The sequence below is a fragment of the Tachysurus vachellii genome, chromosome 13 (genome assembly GCF_030014155.1).
Source record: "Tachysurus vachellii isolate PV-2020 chromosome 13, HZAU_Pvac_v1, whole genome shotgun sequence".
NCBI lineage: Eukaryota > Metazoa > Chordata > Actinopteri > Siluriformes > Bagridae > Tachysurus > Tachysurus vachellii.
In genome coordinates, this window is record NC_083472.1 from 14963222 (window position 1) to 14981792 (window position 18571).

General features: G+C 37.7%; 1 protein-coding gene across 2 annotated transcripts in view; it reads left to right on the forward strand.

The window, feature by feature from the left end:
- The window catches only part of pcdh19 (protocadherin 19), a 53271-nt gene that overhangs the window by 17358 nt on the left and 17342 nt on the right, over positions 1-18571 (forward strand). For both annotated transcript variants that reach the window (XM_060885114.1, XM_060885115.1), the window contains exons 3-4: positions 14165-14223; positions 15227-15399. In XM_060885114.1, the coding sequence (XP_060741097.1) occupies positions 14165-14223; positions 15227-15399 (232 nt within the window). The remainder of the gene's footprint in view (positions 1-14164; positions 14224-15226; positions 15400-18571) is intronic.

Genomic DNA, 18571 nt, shown 5'->3' on the forward strand with positions numbered 1-18571 from the left:
TGCACATACTAACTGCTAACAACTCAGTGTCCGTACAGCAGTATAGCAAGACCTTCTTTATCATGATGAGTATATACTGTTATGACTGTTATGTAAATGTCATTCACTGTGGCATATATGGATCACCTAACACAAGCTGAAATACACTGATAAATGCATGGTAACAACAAAAATGTCAAAATGAGTGTCATCACAACTGGTACAACAAAATGCAAAATCCAAGAGAGACAAGTAAACCATGGATTCATAAGTCAACGGTGGCATAACTATAGCTTCTCTCATATTTTGAATGATATTGGTGAAGATGTGAGAGTTGTATTGATCAGGAATGAAGAAAAAGCATGATATGTTTGTCTAGTGTCTTTTTCTTTGTGTAGTGGAGTAAACAGTAAACAGAAAATAAAGTTGCTGCTTTGTGCACAAAAGTCAAAAGTGCAGCCCATTTGGCTACTGCATCAGAGAGAGAGTTACGATAAGCCATTTCAGAATCTCCTGGATATTTAACAGTTCAGCATAGCAAAAACATCACAAACCAACATACTGAACAGCGAGGATGGAATAACAACGTATCCATGATATAAGAGAACTTGAGGAATGCTGGACTGGATGCTAATAAAAATTCAGCACACCCTCTTCTAAGGTTAAAATAACAGGAAAAATCATAACTAGAATACAGTGATACCTCGAGATACTAGTGCTTTGACATTTTTTGAGATACGAGCTGTGATTCGACCAAATTTTTGCTGTGAGATACGAGCAATTTTTTGAGATACTGTAGGAGCATCTGAGCCACCGCTGCCGAAACAAAGATCCCCAACAACCACGTGTGCTCTGTTTCCCCCGCCTCAGCTTCCCGCGTCTCACTTGGTTAAAGCCGCCTTTCCACTGCACAAAACAAACGACGGTCGATAAACCGGAAGTCATTCAATTCCTATGAAGAGTCGCAAAGGCGCTGCCTGAGGTGCCGACCATCTGCGGATCCGTAATTGTCTAGAGATCGGCTCTATGAATGGGAATTTAAATGGTTGGGTAATATGGCTGTAGTAACAGGATTGGTGCAGCTGATTAACAGCTGATGGACAGCTGATTAACAGCTGATGCAGGCTTGATGACGTGGCCTGCTAGAACTAACGCGATGCTTGATTTAAGTTTGTTAATTTTAGTGAAGTTTTAGTTAAGTTCCATTTAAGTGTAAAGTAGCATTAAGAGTGTACAGTAGCGAGTAAGTGAACAAAAGTGAAAGTGTAATTTCTCATAACTCCTCCGCCTATTTACTCCTCCCTCAACCTCCGTGCGCATCTTCCGTAAAGTAAAACCAGTTTATTTTTTTAACATTCTTTTTTATTACTGTATGTTTTTATACAATATTTGTCATTTATAAATACAGGTACTGTACATTTTTCATATTCAAAACACATAAACAAAACAACTGGAGTGGAATTTTGCGAGCTGGAATGAATTAATGGGATTTCAATTAATTTAAATGGGGAAAATTGCTTTGAGATACGAGCAATTTGAGATACGAGCAAGGTCACGGAACGAATTAAACTCGTATCTCGAGGTATCACTGTATATTAAACACACTTATACACAGTCATACACATATAGAAAAATTAGGACATCCCATTAAATATTAAGTTCTTTATTAAGAAATGTCAACATTGTTTTAATTTGTACCTATTTGATAAAAATGAGTATTTCAACTAAGGAAAAAGTTAGGACACCCTATGCCCACCTATTTTCTTAAAGGTCAAACACATGGCAAACCATAAAATGAAACAAACGGCTTGGTATGTAGTTAGAATAACAATGCTTTGTGCTAAATGCTGGCTTGCAAGTGGTTTAAATGTCCAAAAAGCCCAGAACTGACCTTGACCCTGAAGCGATTCAATACTCGAACGAGGACTCCCTCTGGTTGTTTTGGGTGGCGTTGCAGGGCGGGATGTTACAGCTGAGTAGCTTGTCAGCAATATACTTCTTCTTATGATCAGATTTAAGAAAACACTAATCTGTGCTGTACAGTAACGTACTTGTCCTGTTCTAAGCATAAGTGTTTAAGTTTAAGTGTTTTGGCTGATCTAAGATGTCTGCCTATGTCTGTGAGCTCTTCTTCCTGTAGTTTCTTCATTGTACTTTGGATCTTTATTCTCTTAAATCACAACATGCACAACATGTGTGTAGTGGCAGGTTAGATGAACCATTTTGATATTTTCTCCCAGGTCTTTAACCTTTGTCATATATATTTGTGATTTAAGAGGTTGTGATTAAAGGTTAATTTCATCCTGATTAGTACAATTGTTGTCTGAAGACGTAGACTCATGTAAGCGGAACTTGTGTTTATTACTGACCTCTGGCAGTTTTACTGACCTCTTGTAATTTATGAGCTGTTTACTCCAGGTCCTGGCTCCCTGGTAGTCTTTCACTGGCTGTACCCACACTGCTGTTGCTGCTGTCCAGCTATGTGACTACCACACATTTCATCGCTGGATGCAGCTCTGTGCTTATTGTGCTTATTGTGTCCATTGTCCCCACACTCGTGCCTCTGTAGCAAACAGTATGTAGTTGCTGTCTCCATGTTTGCATTTAAAGCTTACATCCAAGGTATACTCATTTCTGTTTAAGAATATACAGTATAAACTTGCATGTGGAAATACATAACATGCTTTAATACTGTGTTTTCATGGAACCGGTGAACTTGGTGAACTGGTGAAGCGAGGAAGTACCACCTCATCTTTTAGGTATTGCAACATATTTGAAATCATAACTTATGTTGCAGGGGTATACAGTGGGTAAAGCTGTATCATGGCTACTTTTAGCAATATTCTGGCTTGTATGAGCATTTTAATCAGACTTTGTCTTCTCAGGGAACCTAATGGTAATTAGATTACTTAAACAGTAATCTGCTTTGTTTATTTGGGAGGCAAAGTACTATCATACAGACACTTACTCTCATCCACTCGTAGCTGTGTAGTTCACTTACAATTGTAAACTTTCACTAATTAATTGAAATAAAGAAAGAATAAAAAAACAAGCATCTTAATTCTGTGCATGTGTCAGGAGAGAGGTAGAGAGAAAGAGAGAGAGAGAGAGAGAGAGAGAGAGAGAGAGAGAGAGAGAGAGAGAAAGAGAGAGAGCACATCTCCAGCAAGGTGATGAAACTTTGTTACCTTGGAAAGTCACAAGACTAACGAGAATGAGAAATTAATGAGAAATCAGAAAGCCAGTGATACTATATAAACAGTGAGTGATTTGAGGAACAAAGCAAAGACAAGCGGATTTGGAAATATAACTGACGAACTTGAAAGAGACAGACTTGTATGCAGTGTGACTATGGATAGCATTAGAAAAATTCTCATAAGAAAAAGAGACAGTTTGCTGACATTAGTCAAAGCAACAGGATTGTGTCAAATTCACGAATGGATCGACATGCACACAAAGACCCAAAGTGCCTACACAAAGCAATACTAATGTGAAAAACTAATGTGTATCACATTGAATCATAGAACAAAACAAAAATGAAACAAGGGCCTAAACAAAGTTCTAACTCTAAGTGCAAAACCTCCAAAATCATTGTAATCTGCAGCAGTTGTGGAGGAAAAAACGAAACTAAAAAAGAAAAATGATGTTTAGCTTATGGTTAGCAGTGGAATAAATGTCACAAATTTAACTTCCCAAAGCAGGTCTTGCCACATTCCCTTGCCACTTTTCAGGAAGGGTATACAACGTGTTGTGGCATAGTATGTGGTGAAGAGAAATGCGCAACCATTGATAGGTCTACCTGTCTACAAATTAAGGTTATATCATTTAACAAAGAAATTTATCATGTTCTAGTAGAAAAATATTTTAACTTTTCAAAACATATTCGATCTGAATATGTAGACCTTTTTAAGGATGGGATTGGTAAGCTTCCAGTAACATTCAGTGAAACTAGACACAGCAGTGGACTCAAGTGATAAGACCAGGATGTTACTTGTTTCTTAAGTGTTTTCTGTTAATTTACCATTAATATTCAGCTTGACAATGTAAGTTCTACGTTCCAATTTTTAATGTTAAAAAATATTTTGAAATATTTTTAAAAAGCTTTTCTTCTTCCTTCTTTCTTGATCTTATGAAGGCACTTTGCTTTATATTCCATGTATTCCATCTTAGTAGTTGTTGTAGAATGTAATTTATTTTTACATCCTTTATCTACATATCCTTTACATCCTTCGATAATCTTTATTTCTTCATTTCTAATCTGTGAACATGTTAATATTTATCTGTAATAATAATAGTATTCATAATACTAAATGTTAATAATAATAATAATAATAATAATAATAATAATAATCTGTCAGTATATCCTGGTTTGGTTTTCATTATGTAATTTCTTTTATTTTTGGAATTTCTCTATGATAACTAGTTTTATGGTCTGTCAGAACAGATGGCTCTATAGAGACTTCATTAACATAAATCATTAAACCCTTGAAATTAATCAATTATTTATGTGTGGCTGTTAAGAACTATGGATTTATGGAATTATGGATGAACAGACCTATTACATGGACAGGAATGCAAATGATCCTTTTCAGAATTTCTATTTTACTAAATTACTAACTACTAATTTTGCTATATTTACTAATTTCAGCATCTTTTTCTATTACCAATATCACCCATCAACTTGTATAATGTATTTTAGCTTGAATTATTATTTCCTTTAGATATACCTTTCAAGATTGCAACACCAGCTGCACAATTACTCCCATATGACATCCATAAAGCCCCCCACCCCCCTCTCCCACCATTACCACCATAACTGTGGGGCTCTGTAAGAAAAAGCCCTGCTGTGGCCTTTTGTACATGAGGTACTACCAAATAGCCTGCAACATTTGGTCGAAGTAGGTATGACGAATCATAAAAAAACAAAAGATCACTTAGGCACTGTGTTCTTTATAGGCTAATAATAGTATTTTCTAATCAATGTGAAACTTGACTGGGAGCCAATGCAATGAGGATAAGATAGGGGTGATATGTTTATATCTTCTGGTTCTAGTTAGGACTTCTAGTGCCCCCTTTCCACCAGAAAGACCCGGGTGCTGTTTCAAAGTGCTGGTTTGAAGTTGGTTCCACTGGTGACCCTTCTATGAACCGTTTTGTCTTTCCATGGGCTAGAGAGCCATCACAAAGCCAAGTCTTATGTCACTGTATACCACCTTATACAGCAACATTAGCGCAGCAGAGGCAAACACAACATCAACAATGGCAGATGTTGCTTTACTGTTAATGCTCATGGCTTTGCGAACCTACATTGGCATCCAAACGCAGCGAATCCTGATTTAAAATGATTTAGAAATGGTGCTAACTACGTTCCCTTTTGTCTTGTTGGTCACAGTAACCCCGCCCCAGCAACTGACGCAAGCAGTTCTTATGTCTAGACCAGCAATGTTTTGGTGCTACTTAAGAACCACTTTTCCTGGTTTAGAGCCGGGGCTTTGGGTGTCAAAAGAGAAAGAACTGATTTTAAATTAGGCTCTGGCTCTGAACCAGCACTCAAACTGCCTTGGTGGAAAATGGAGCTTGTTTATACTCCTACTGGAACATCCAGACAGTAAAGCATTAGAATAATCTAACCTAGAGGTAACAAATGCATGAACTAGTGTTTCTGCATCATGTAATGACATCATATTTCTTATCTTAACAATATTTCTGAGATGAAAGAAGGCTACCCTTGTGATATTATTTATGTGAGCTTCAAATGAGAGGCCGGTATCAATAATCACACCAAGGTCTTTTACTGCTGCACATGATGTAATAGAAAAAACATCCAGTGTTAGTCTGTAATTAGAAAGATTACTTCTGGCTGCCTGTTGTCCTAGTAAAAATTATCTCGTCAGAGTTAAGCAGAAGCAAGTTAGTAAGCATCCACTATCTGATATCCTTCACACAATCTTAAATTTTATTAAGCTGGTGACTTACAACTGACTGAAACATACAGGTGCATGCCATCAGTATAACAGTGGAAGTTATTTATAATACCATGTTTCCGAATAATTACACCAAAAGGTAGCATATACAGGGAGAAAAGCAATGAGCCTAAAACAGGACCTTAGTTTGATTAGAGTAGTCACCATTTAGATCTACAAACAGATATCGAGCCGTCAAATAAGACCTGATCCATAAGAGGGCTGTCCCTTTAACACCAATAACATTTTCTAACCTATCAAGTAGAATAGCATGGTTAATGGTAACAAAAGCTGCACTGAGATCAAGCAATACCAGCAAAGAGACATGGTCCTGGATCAGATCCCAGTAACAGGTCATTTACAACTTTAACCAGAGCTGTCTCTGTGCTATGATGAGTCCTAAATCCTGACTGATACATTTAATGAATATTATTCCTCTGTAGTGCGGTGGCAGTTTTGATCTAGATGTATAAAATACACTCAGACTCAGAAGTGGTAGTAAAAGCAAAAAACGGTTTACCGGTTCCCGGAACCATTGGCCAGAATCCAAACTTAAATTCTGCCTATCCTTAAGGATTGTCTGAAGCTGAAAAAATCGAGAATATAAATAAATCTAAATCTTACCACTTAGCTCAGAATCCTGTCACTCGGTCAGTCTTGTGATTGTCCAGATCTCTCCCCAATAGTAGTCAATTGTGTGGTTCGACGAAATAGCCATCTTCGGGTTGGTCCGGAAACGACCTATCAGGGATCAACCTCGAGACTGGCATGTGTGTGTGTGTGTGTGTGTGTGTGTGTGTGTGTGTCTGTGTGTGTGTGTGTGTGTTTGTGTTTTTATGCACAATCCCTGGTTACTGAAGATGTATCCCTTTGAGTTATCACCTCAGCAAGGCCACATTCCATTTTAAGTTCTTATCAAACACATGCACACATACTCCCCTAAAGTTCCCATAACAGTTGGAATAAGGGCCTCATGTTCTTTCTCCCTGTAAAAGCACATAGCTGATAATACTTGTTGCTATTATATGCAAGAAAATAAATCTAAGCAAAGCTAATTTATTCATCTGTATTTGTCAATGCCAGAGCATAGTCACTTTGTGTTGGATCAGGCGGAAAGTCCATGTCTCGAATTTGTTCTCTCCATTCACTGAATGTGACTTCTGCTCCTCTCCATCAGAGATGTGCTCTCATCAAATTTCAACTCTCTATGTCTCGGTAACAGGATATTTAGGATGTCTGTCAGATGATTCATGTGGACAGAACTAAACTTTAAATGAACCTTCACCCTTCTTGTATATCAGTGTTCAGGCATTGCCTTTTTGCACTTATCTCACCTCACTGGGGCTTGGGAACACTACCAGTCTAGGCTCATGAGTGAGAATGCGGACCATACAGATGTAATCTCAACCCACGTTTCTCTGCCTCCACGGTGATGATGTTAGAAATCTCTCCACTTAGTTCTCCTGGAATGGTAAAGTAGGTGTTGACGAGGCTTCCCATACGTCCCATTCAAAGGCGGTGACAGCTGGACACAGATTCTTATTCGTAGTGGCTTAGTTTAACCCCAGGTGGAAAGAGCAGACCATTGCATCTGCATGTGGTTTAGGAAGGGCATCTTTCACCTGTCTGTGAAAATCAGAAAACACAGAGGACGTTTGTGCTTCCCAGGGGACCCACTCCTGTGATTACCAGCCTGCAAAAAAGAATTTCCAATGGACTCAGGTTAGCTCTACCTCTTGCTCATGCTTGCAGGTGCATCAACACTACTGGGAGGGTTGACCCATGACAAGCCTGTTTCTGCACAGACTTTTGCAAATTTTTTTTTAGTGTGCTGTTTTCCCTTTCTACATTTACATTTACAGCATTTAGCAGACACCCTTATCCAGAGTGACTTACAACTGAGCAACTGAGGGTTAAGGGCCTTGCTCAGGGGCCCAGCAGTGGCAGCTTGGTGGACCTGGGGTTCGAATCCGGGGTTCGAACCCATGACCTTCCAATCAGTAGCCCAACACCTTAACCACTGAGCTACCACATCCCTTTCTACTGCTCCACGACTAGCTGGATGATAGGCACAGTGTTGTTTTAGGTTGATCCCAAAGTATTCACTGAATTTTTGTAGTTCCTGATTTATGAATCACTTACACAATCATGAGGCACTCCATCCTTCTCTTTGGGAAGAAGAATGGCAGGGTTAAGAGTTGTACATCGTTTAACTGTGACAATCGGCATTTGACACACAGTGTTATATCTCAACCATCATGCAGCCGTCAATGTGCTGTTTTTTGTTCTTAAAGCAGTTGCGACACTGTGTGAGGCACCAAAGTTAATTTGCAGTAGTATAAAGTCTATGTATGAGTTGGTGTTTCATTTGTCATCAAGACGGAGCTCCACATCTCTTTTTGCTCTAGCCAGCCAATTTAGTGGTGTGCTATATGCATTCAATTTTGGGCTTAAAAAAACAGCTGGTTGCTCGGTTGTTCCCAATCATGAGTCCGAGCGTCCTGTAACATCCATTTTCTCAAGGTTCTCCACTCATCATTGGCGGATTTGGCTAGAGAGAGATGCGGAGATGCATGGTTCATTTGCAATGGGTGTGGATAACCAGCTCAAGCTAAAACTCTACCTCCACAGCACATCTGTTCTCACTCCATATCAAGCGTTTCAACATCAGTATATCTGGTTTATCTAACTTCCATTACCACTCTTTCTCATAGCTCTCATCTAGTTCGTGTACGAGTCAAAGTCGTGTACTAGTCGAGTACAATGCAAAGCTTCTGGTGTCATGTAGTCTGTGTGAGAAGGGGAGGTGAGAGTTTTTGCTTTTTTTCCACAAGAGAGTGTGTGACGTCAGTACGAGAAAAATCGCACAGTTTTCATTCGTACACATAGAGCAGGGGTCTGGGATAATGTTTTACAAAGCAGGCGTCATCTCCCCATTCTTAAGGCCTAGGGATGTGCTGATCAGATTTAAAATTTAGTTTGCACATCAATTCTCGAACCAACAGATTTATTGGGCAACACTTAATCAAAAAATAGAATTCAAATTGTTTCTGTGTAGTTATGGTTTTGCACCTTAAGGGCACTGAGAATGTCTCATTGACTTACGTTCCTTATGCTCCCGTTCTAGACAGGGAGCGATTGCTCATTCTAGGTGAAGTAGAAAATTCACACAATTGTATCACAGAGTGCCCTGCTACTGAGTCATATAGAAACTGTATCGGTATTTGTTCGACAAGTAATGTAATCACAGGCATTTCTTTCAACCTTGCTCATTATATTTAGCATAGATTTTATTCACAGGTGTAATAGCAAATTCCAATTCTTTGCTAGATATTGAATTATTGACAGGCAGAATGGAACAGATAGCTTAATCTTTTCTTCACTGCATTGCATAAAAGAGTCAGACTTACCCATCTCTGGGTGCACACATGCCCCAGACCTGTCCAAACCCCATGCCTCCTTGTCGAACACATGCACACATACTTCCCTAAAGTTCCCATAACAGTTGGAATAAGGGCCTCTTGTTCTTTCTCCCTAGTCTTTCACACAGAATACTGTGAAAGCACATAGCATTATATATAAACACTGATGATATTTAAAATTTCCACTACAACCTTTTCTAGGATCTTGGAGATAAAGGGGAGGTTTGATGTTAGCCTATAGTTGGATAGTTAGCTTGGGTCGAGGTTTGATAACCTCAAGCTTAAAAGATTTCAGCCCATGCTAAGGGAAGAATTTATTTATTTATTATTTATCTTTAGAATGGGTACGGGATCCAGTATGCAGATTGATCATTTTAAAGAAGAAATCAGTGAAAATAAGTCTTGTCTCTTGAAGGAGATTAAAACGGTCTAAATACTGATCAAAACAGAAATATTATCTACAGCATTATCTAACAATTTGTTTGGTATTGAATTAATGGTCTGAATTTTCTGCCTTATGTTATCAATTTCTCCACCGAAATAATTCATGAAGTCATTACTGCTATTAATAGATGGTGTGCGCCTTTTTGACAGTGTTTTTATGCCTAGTTAATTTTGCTACAGTATTAAATTAAAATTTAGGATTATTTTTGTTATCTTCAAATAGGCTGTAGAAATACACCAATATAGCAGCAATAAGAGATTTTTGTAGCTATGAAGGCTTTCATTTCATGCAAATCGAAATACTAATAATTTAGTTCGACACTATTTTCATTGTAATTTCCTAGCTGTTCTAAAGCAGAAGGTGATTGCTCTCAAATATAAACCGCAGTTGCCAGTTAATTGGAAGAAAAAAGCAGGTCATCAGGTTGAGACCAATTATGTATGCTAGTGAAGTACACTACTTTTTAGTTACACAACCAGTAATAGTATTGCTGACCCAGGCTTTGCTCAATAAGCTTCCCATAGGCTATATATTATATTACAAATGTATGTAAAGCTGATTGAACCAAGCCCTGTAAAGGAGAATGACCAGAGTGTTTCAAGCTGACAACATGAGGAAGAATTGTAATCGTAGTGGCTTTGATAGTGACATGTTCCAAGAGCTTCCTCGTGTGCATGCGTGTTAACAATACATTATGAAAAGTATATTGCTACCTATTTGCATGTATTTGTTAATGGCCAAGAAGAGTGTGTGTTGCATACTGTGGTGAGCAAATATACATTTGTAAAGACTCGCAAGGAAATGGCATTCAAATATAGTTTCTCTTTAGAGGTACTGGAGCATGTTTGACACAAGCTCAAAACAACAAGTAATAAAGGTAGCTTTGTTTCTCTGTGCAATGAAGCACCTACCATAATGGCATGAATGCATATTCCTGTTGCAGTGTTGTTCGTGGCCTGTTGGCTCTCTTTTTGCTGCTGATTTGCTTTTCAGTCTAAAGATGTTTCTACAGAAAAGTGACATGCTGAGAGGTAATGCACTATCAATCCTGCTGCCTTTAAGTCTGCTTAAAAAGTCTGTCTCAAATTTCGAAATGGCAGATGTACCCAATCATAGTGTTAACTAGACTTCAGTTACAGTATCATGAGTTGGGTTAGGGAGCTTAGGTTAGCCTTGTTGTGATTTGTGTGATCTTTCTAGTATTTCAGTGTATACACAACCTTGTCTCATGAAAAATTCTGGGAGATTGTAAAGTGTTACTGGGTGCCTTTAAAGATACAGGTTCAGTCATGTTAAGATGTAAGATTCACAAAACAGACCTAATAATGTGGTCCATGGCATTACTGTATCTCCCATAATCAGGGTGACTAACTGAAAAGCCTAAAGAACAGCAAAATAAGTGATAATTTGTGTAAAATAGGCTGGGGTGGAGAAATAAATGAGCAGTGATGCAGTATACCTGCATGAGGAAGCATGGGCATAGCTTAGCGTTGGTTTGTGAATGGAATTTGTGCCAACTTATGCCAATGACCGTTCTCTATTGCAGTGAGCTGTGGCAAAGAGAGACAAGGTGAGAGCAAGCCAGGCACTTTGAGCTGTATCTGTCAGTGAGTGAGTGAGTGAGTGAGTGAGTGAATGAGTGAGTGAGAGTGTGTGCATGCATGTAAAGTGCTGAAAATTGCAAGTAAATTATGTAAAGTACACTGAGTTATTCCTGTTCCACCTCCAGATTTAGTTGCATTGTATTCCTTAGGACTGTTTCTAGAGTGGCAGAAAACAGACACATATGTAAACAAATGGTAAATGAAAATAATGAAATAGAAGAACTGAAGTTACAATGGAATATTTTAAAGAATGCTAAGGTTTATATCGAAATGTATGAAATATAGTTAGAACATGACCTAAGTGAAACATTGATGCATTAATAGTAACCCATGTACTCTCCTCACTGGATTGTAAAGCTTTTAATTTTTACTGCACCTGCCTGTGATATCTTACTTTCATTACCATTGTATGGTAGATGGTGTGATTGTATTGTCCACAGTGGTCAGGAGGACTAGATGAATCTGTGTCAGAGATCGGAAGGAGTTGATCATGATGAAAGGCTGGTATAGAATTCACTGTATAGACATTGTGGTAATAACCTATTGAACCTTGATAAAAAGAATCGAAAGTAAAGAATGCCATGGCTGAGTAAACAAAGACAAACAAATGAGACAATAAAGACTTTAATCAAAGTTTAAAGCTAGCTCAGTGATTTGCACTAATCACTGAATTTTTTCCCTTTGTTTCAATGCAGATTCTAACACATCCAAGTTATCTTTGGGACAACATATAATGTTTTGTTAATTTTCATGTCAATTTTGGGTCACAGGCAATCCATTTTCCTACTCTTTTTTTAGGGTTATTTGGTCCTGTAAATAACATTAATATTACTATATTTAAATTACAGTAAGAGAAAATATGCAATCCATCAACATTCTGGATAGGTTAAATCCTGCTCATAGACACTAGACATGACATACTTTTGTTTGGATAATGAATCTTCCAGTGAATATGCACAACAATAAAAAATTAATTGATTATGTTTTAGTTTTGGGCACTGATAATATTTGTTATGGGTCTTGATGATGTGGTTATTACGGTTGTTATTATATTAGGCAATATGATGTGAGGTGATATGTTCATTTAGGTGCTAGGGACTGAGATGTGATTTTTTGGTGTTACTTCTGTGAACAAGTGAAGCTTGGTGGACCTGGGATTCAAACTCACAACCTTCCGAACAGTAATCCAACACCTTAACCACTAAGATACCACATCCGTCATTTGGGATTTGAGAGCCTTCCATGGATTTTTTGATTTTTTGATTTTGTCCCTGCGCATTTCTAATAACACCATCACTGCTGGGTTTGCTTTGAGGTCCCCTACTAGCAGCAGAAGAGCTCCTTCAAGTCATCATGTCCTGTAATCCTACCACCTGCCCACTGGAACCAATCCCATGCACCAGACTATCATCAATGGCTCCACAACATCTAATCATTTACTATCGGCATGTAGGAGTACAAGGGTTATTCCCATCCTGAAGAAAAATCGAAAATGCATGGCCAACATTCATCCTGTCTGTAGAAGGCTGAAAAGACTGGATCAGGTGCTTTCTGTATCTATGGTAAATTGAGTCACATATACACTGATTGTGATGTAGTTTTGAACAGTTCCCAGAGAATTTCAGTGTCAACTTTTGCTATATAAGGTCATTTAATATCAGCAAGTTCTGTTATGTCATTCAAATGACACTAAAATCACCTCAGCACAGAAATCATGCTCCCCATACTGGATGACAAAGGTCTTTGAAAATGTCTTTGAGCCCACCTACTGATTATGGCACATTGGGGTATGTCAGCTTCTTTATACATTGTGTCAACATTGTGTTTTTTTGAGGAAATAAAACATGTGAAACAAAATATGCCATTTAGTGATTAAGATCAAATAATAATCTTGGTAACCTGTGAACTCCCATTAATGCTGCTAGCATTTCAGTGGAGAAAACCTTTTGAACAGGTAATGGGTAAATAACATGTTAGCTATTTACCTCAGGAGCCACAAGGAACTATCAAATGGCACAATTTCCTCAAACAAATCATTAAATACATCTGGGTTTGTAAAAAACTAAAAATTTGTCTATACTTTTTAAGGGAAAACATCCTTGCTCATATTAGTAGTCTCAATATTCTTGATAGAAGTCTACATAACATTTTTCTCAACAAACTTTCCATGAATCAGAACAGTACCTTTGATATTTTCCCAGACTCATTTACATGCAAATCCTCTCTCTGTTTATCCTTTATTACTGGATCAAAAATAGGTTATAGCCTATTTATCTTACATCTCTACTCTTCCTCATCAAAGCTAGTTGAATGGAGTGCGCAGTTTTGCTCTAAACAGTGCTGTTTTTTGTGAGGGCCAGTTCATGATCACACATAAATTCCAGTGTTTTTTACATGATGTTCCCAAAGGATTGGTGACTTTGAAGTCATCAATGTATAAAATGCAGTAGCTACATTCTCATCACAGAGCAAAGGATGCAGCTGATGATCCTTCCTTTTTAAAAATTGTGGTCAAATTGAACAGGGAAAAAGTGAGAGGAGACAAGGGAAAGATGGTGGAAGGAGTGAGGGAATGTAGGGGAACAGGCTTACTGCTGCAAAGCAGAATACATGTGCTCAGAAAGAGAAAAAGTACTTGCCTTTGTCAGCTAAGGGTCTTTTGTATATAATAGCATTTTTACTGAATGGCAGTTAGCAATAACTTGATTTTATTTGCTGTATAATTAAATGCATCTCCCTTTCTTTCTCCAGACAGAGAATTATTCCATTGACTCCAGCTATGTAAACAGCAGAGCACATCTCATCAAAAGGTATGCTTTTTCTTTGCTTATTTGTTTTTATATTTTACTTTCATTTAATAATTCATTGATTTTGCAGGTGATGTCAAATTTTAATTACTGACTGATTAAAATATGTAAGATTAAAATAATTTTTAGTTGTTAACAATTGATTGTATCACTTAATACATCTGATGTTTTTTTTATACTATTTTAAATTATCCTTTTAAATGTTCTAAGCATTTATATGTTTTTTTTTGTTAAACAAAGTTCAACTTACTAGCCAGAGTATAATAACTATAATAACTATACAACATTGAACCACACATGTTGATAAAAGGCTTTTGGATGCAGAATCAGTGTACACAGACAAATAGAGCATTGTAAGGCCACTGAGATAAGAAGAAAGGTAATTTCATTTTGTGGAAGGAAGCAACAAGGAACAGTGTATGTGCTGCCCTGTAAAGACTTTGCTGGTATTTCTTGGTCGACCTGACCACTTCACTACGCAAAGGTTTATTGACTACATTTTCACTAGGATTTTAATTATGTCTAACTTTCAAACTTAGCCTGAATTAAGGCAATGGCACTTAATTTAAACTCATTTGTAACAATTTGGTTCTTTTTTGGCAGGTGACAAAAAATATTACTGTACCTATAGTGCAATACTCTCCTGGGGCACAGGAGCAATTGGACAATATCAAAATGATTTTTTTCCAGTTAAAGAAATGCCCAGACTGCCTTCTTCCTTTTCTGTTTTCCGCCTATTTCATGGTGGTGAGGTGGTGGGTTAGATAGTGCATGTCAGTGTCTGTGTTAGATATGGGAGATGGCTATCAAATAAAAGAAAATCAGGCCTGTTCAACTGCCAGGATTGTTCACCCCTTTATACATAGCCACTCAATTCCTTTTTTATTATCATTACAGTTAGTGGTGATTTTCAATGATGAAAATATTGTACCAAGAGAAAACAGAGGAGTCAGTGTGAACACAGTGTAAAAGCAGATTAAAAACTTTGTTTCTTACCTCCTTTTAGTACATCAACATTTAAGGACATGGAGGGTAACAGCCTAAAGGACAGTGGTCATGAAGAAAGTGACCAGACTGACAGCGAGCATGATGTACAAAGGGGCCATTATGCTGATACAGCTGTGAATGATGCAATCAATATGACTGTGACCCCCAGCAGCTGCCAGCTATCAGATCCAGGTATGAGTGTTTGTGATAGGGTACAATCGGGGGAAAAGAGAGAAGAGGCAGGGAGCAGTAAAGAAGATGTTTCAGTATGACCACATTTTTATACTTCTCTCACACTGATGCTTGACCAAGGCCTCTGAAATTAAAAAATATTATATAATGTTCTTTGAAGTCTCTATATTAAAATAGTCGGAGCTTACTATGAACCCAGAGGATTCATAGTAATAGTAATGGATAGTAGCATTATTGATGGTAGAAACTAGCTCTAGACTGACCTGAATGACAGTAATTAGGCTGGCAATGGTTCATATATGGAATATTTTTCATTAATCAGATGGCTAATTTAGCAGGGATGTCAAGAATGGTGGAACTATTCCATGCATGGACACTAGGGGACATTATTGTAGTTTTTGTGTGTCTTGTACCATGTGCCTTTATTTTTGTTTTGTGTTCACGTGTGTTAGCCCTGCCATATCCTTAGTCAGTTCTCGCCTTGTGTTTCTATGATTTCTTCCCCTATTTAATCCTGTTGACTTGTGCCTATTGTTTGACTCTTGTTTGTTGTCTCGTGTTTGCTGTCTTTGTTTTTCTGTCTTCTGTTTGTTGTTGTTTCTATGTTTTGTGTTTACATGTTCATAGCATTTCCAGCCTTTTATTTTTACGAATAAAGCACCTTTTTTATGTTATCCCTTGGTCTGAATTTTGGGCATGTGATAGCTTAGTGGTTAAGGCCTTGGGCTACCAATCAGAAGGTTGTGAGTTCGATCCCAGGTCCACCAAGCTGGCACTGTTGGGCCCCTGAGCAAGGCACATAACCCTCAATTGCTCAGCTGTATAAAAAAATTAGATAATGTAAGTCGCTCTGGATAAGGGCGTCTGCCAAATACTGTAAATGTAAATTTTATCCATGAAAACTTTTACCCTTCTCTGACAAGGGATTTAATATTCATATATCCTTTTGACTCCCATTTACAAAGACAGTTCTTTTAGTTCTTGACATTCACTTATCCAAGGCTAGAGAGTGATTGGAGTGGTACTGCAATAAATAAGAGTGGAATTTAATTCCATTGCAAGGGATCTCATAAAAATTGTGGGCTACTCATACAAATACATTTCTCAAAATTCAAAACTGTTAAAAAAAATTGCTATACTTTCATAAAATGCACAAAAAAAACATTTCTCTGAAGAATTGATAACATTTTTATTTTTTAAAACATCATTCTGTAATGAATAGCAGCTAATGCCTTCAGAGCTACAACATCCCCTTTTGTCTGGAGAAGGCACCCTTCTCATTAAAACTCCTTAATTTCCAATCTCTTAACTGAATGTAAAACACTTTCAGTAAACTGAACTGCATGTACTGAATAATTATGTTAATTACAACAACACCCCCTTGTGGGGCAATAACCTTCCATGTTAAAACATTGAAGGCTTGACATCAATTTAAACAATTTACAGTCCTGCTCAGCATTATTGGCACCCCTTCATGTTTTGCATAACTGAGTGAATGTCTTCAGAAATAAATGGAAATGTACCAAATTTATATCAGCAGGATCTTTTAATTGGAGGTCCAAAGTAATTTAACAAAGACAATTGTTATTTTAACATAGATATTGTAATTCCAAAGGAAAAAAACAGAAAACCAGCATGTGCACTAATATTGGCACCCCTCCTTAATATTTGGTTGCACAAACTTTGGCAGCGATGACAGCCTCCAAACTTTTCTTATATCCATCTATAAGCTTCTTGCACTTCTTCGGGTGGTATTTTCTCCCACACTTCCTTTGCAATATGCTCAAGCTCTTGAACATTTGCAGGGTTCCTTTCTCCAATGGCAGATTTCAGCTCCCCCCAAAGATTTTCAATTGGATTGAGATCAGGACTCATTGCTGGCATTTTAAAACAGTCCATTTTTTCCATTTCAACCATTCCTGCATGCTTTTGGAGGTGTGCTTTGGGTCTTTATCTTGCTGGAGGATCCAGCAAGATAAAGCTTCAAACCAAGTTTCCTTACACTGGGCAAGACATTTTGCTCTAGAATTGCTTGATAATCTTCTGATTTCATGGTGCCTGTGATACGGTCAAGGCCTCCAGTACCAGATGCAGCAAAGCACAGCATTATGGATCCTCCACCATGCTTGACTGTTGGTATGGTGTTCTTTTCCTTAAAGGCTTCATTGCGCCATTTGTAAACATACTGTTTGTGTGCATTACCAAAAAGCTCCACTTTTGTTTCATCTGTCCATAAAACATTGTCCCAGAAGGCTTGAGGTTTGTCCAGGTTCTCTTTCGCGAAGATCAATCATTCCTTTTTATGTCTTTTCTTTTTATGTCTTTTCCTTTTTAATGTTTTTTCCTTGGCCTCCGCCCATATAGCCCCGCTTTGTTTAGTGTGCAGCGTATAGTACTTGTTGAAACAATTACACCAGACTGCTCCAGGTTGGTCTTCAGGTCTTTAGATGTTTGACGTGGTGTTTTTTCCACCATTTGCACCAACCTTCGAAGACTTCTTCGAAGAATTCTTGACAGTTCCATGCCTGGAAAACTTCTTAATAACATTATGCACCATTGAAACAAGGATACCAAGGTCTTTTGAGATGGCTTTATACCCTTTGGAGGTCTTGTGCTTGCAAATAATAGCATTTCTGGTGTCCACAGACAGCCCCTTTGTCTTTACCATTGTCACACATGAAGAGGGAATAACAGGTGGCTTTTTAAAACACCAACAAATGATCATTCATTGTCTAATTCATGTCACATGTGTGGAGGCAATTCATCACAGGTGATCCTCATTTGTGATTTGCAAAGGGTGAACCAAATTTGGGATTTGCAGCAAATGGTGCCAATACCATTGACACGGAAAGCATTATGTTTTTCTGTGTTTTCCTCATAATGTTTAGCTTTTTAAATGTTCTTTATCATTTGCTGTTTTGTATCAAACACAAGCTATCTGTAGTAATATGTTGTTTCACTTGATAAATTTCCTTCAGTAGATATTCCACAATATGTACATAAACTTCATGGGTGCCAATAATGGTGAGCAGGACTGTATGAAGCTTTACACTAAATGAGATAAATAAGTCTTAGAATTCAGAATTGCTCAAGATACAATCCAGGACTTTTTTTGTGTGAACCTTTAATCAATGATTAAAAATGCACATGGCCATTGCCCTAGGTTTTCATC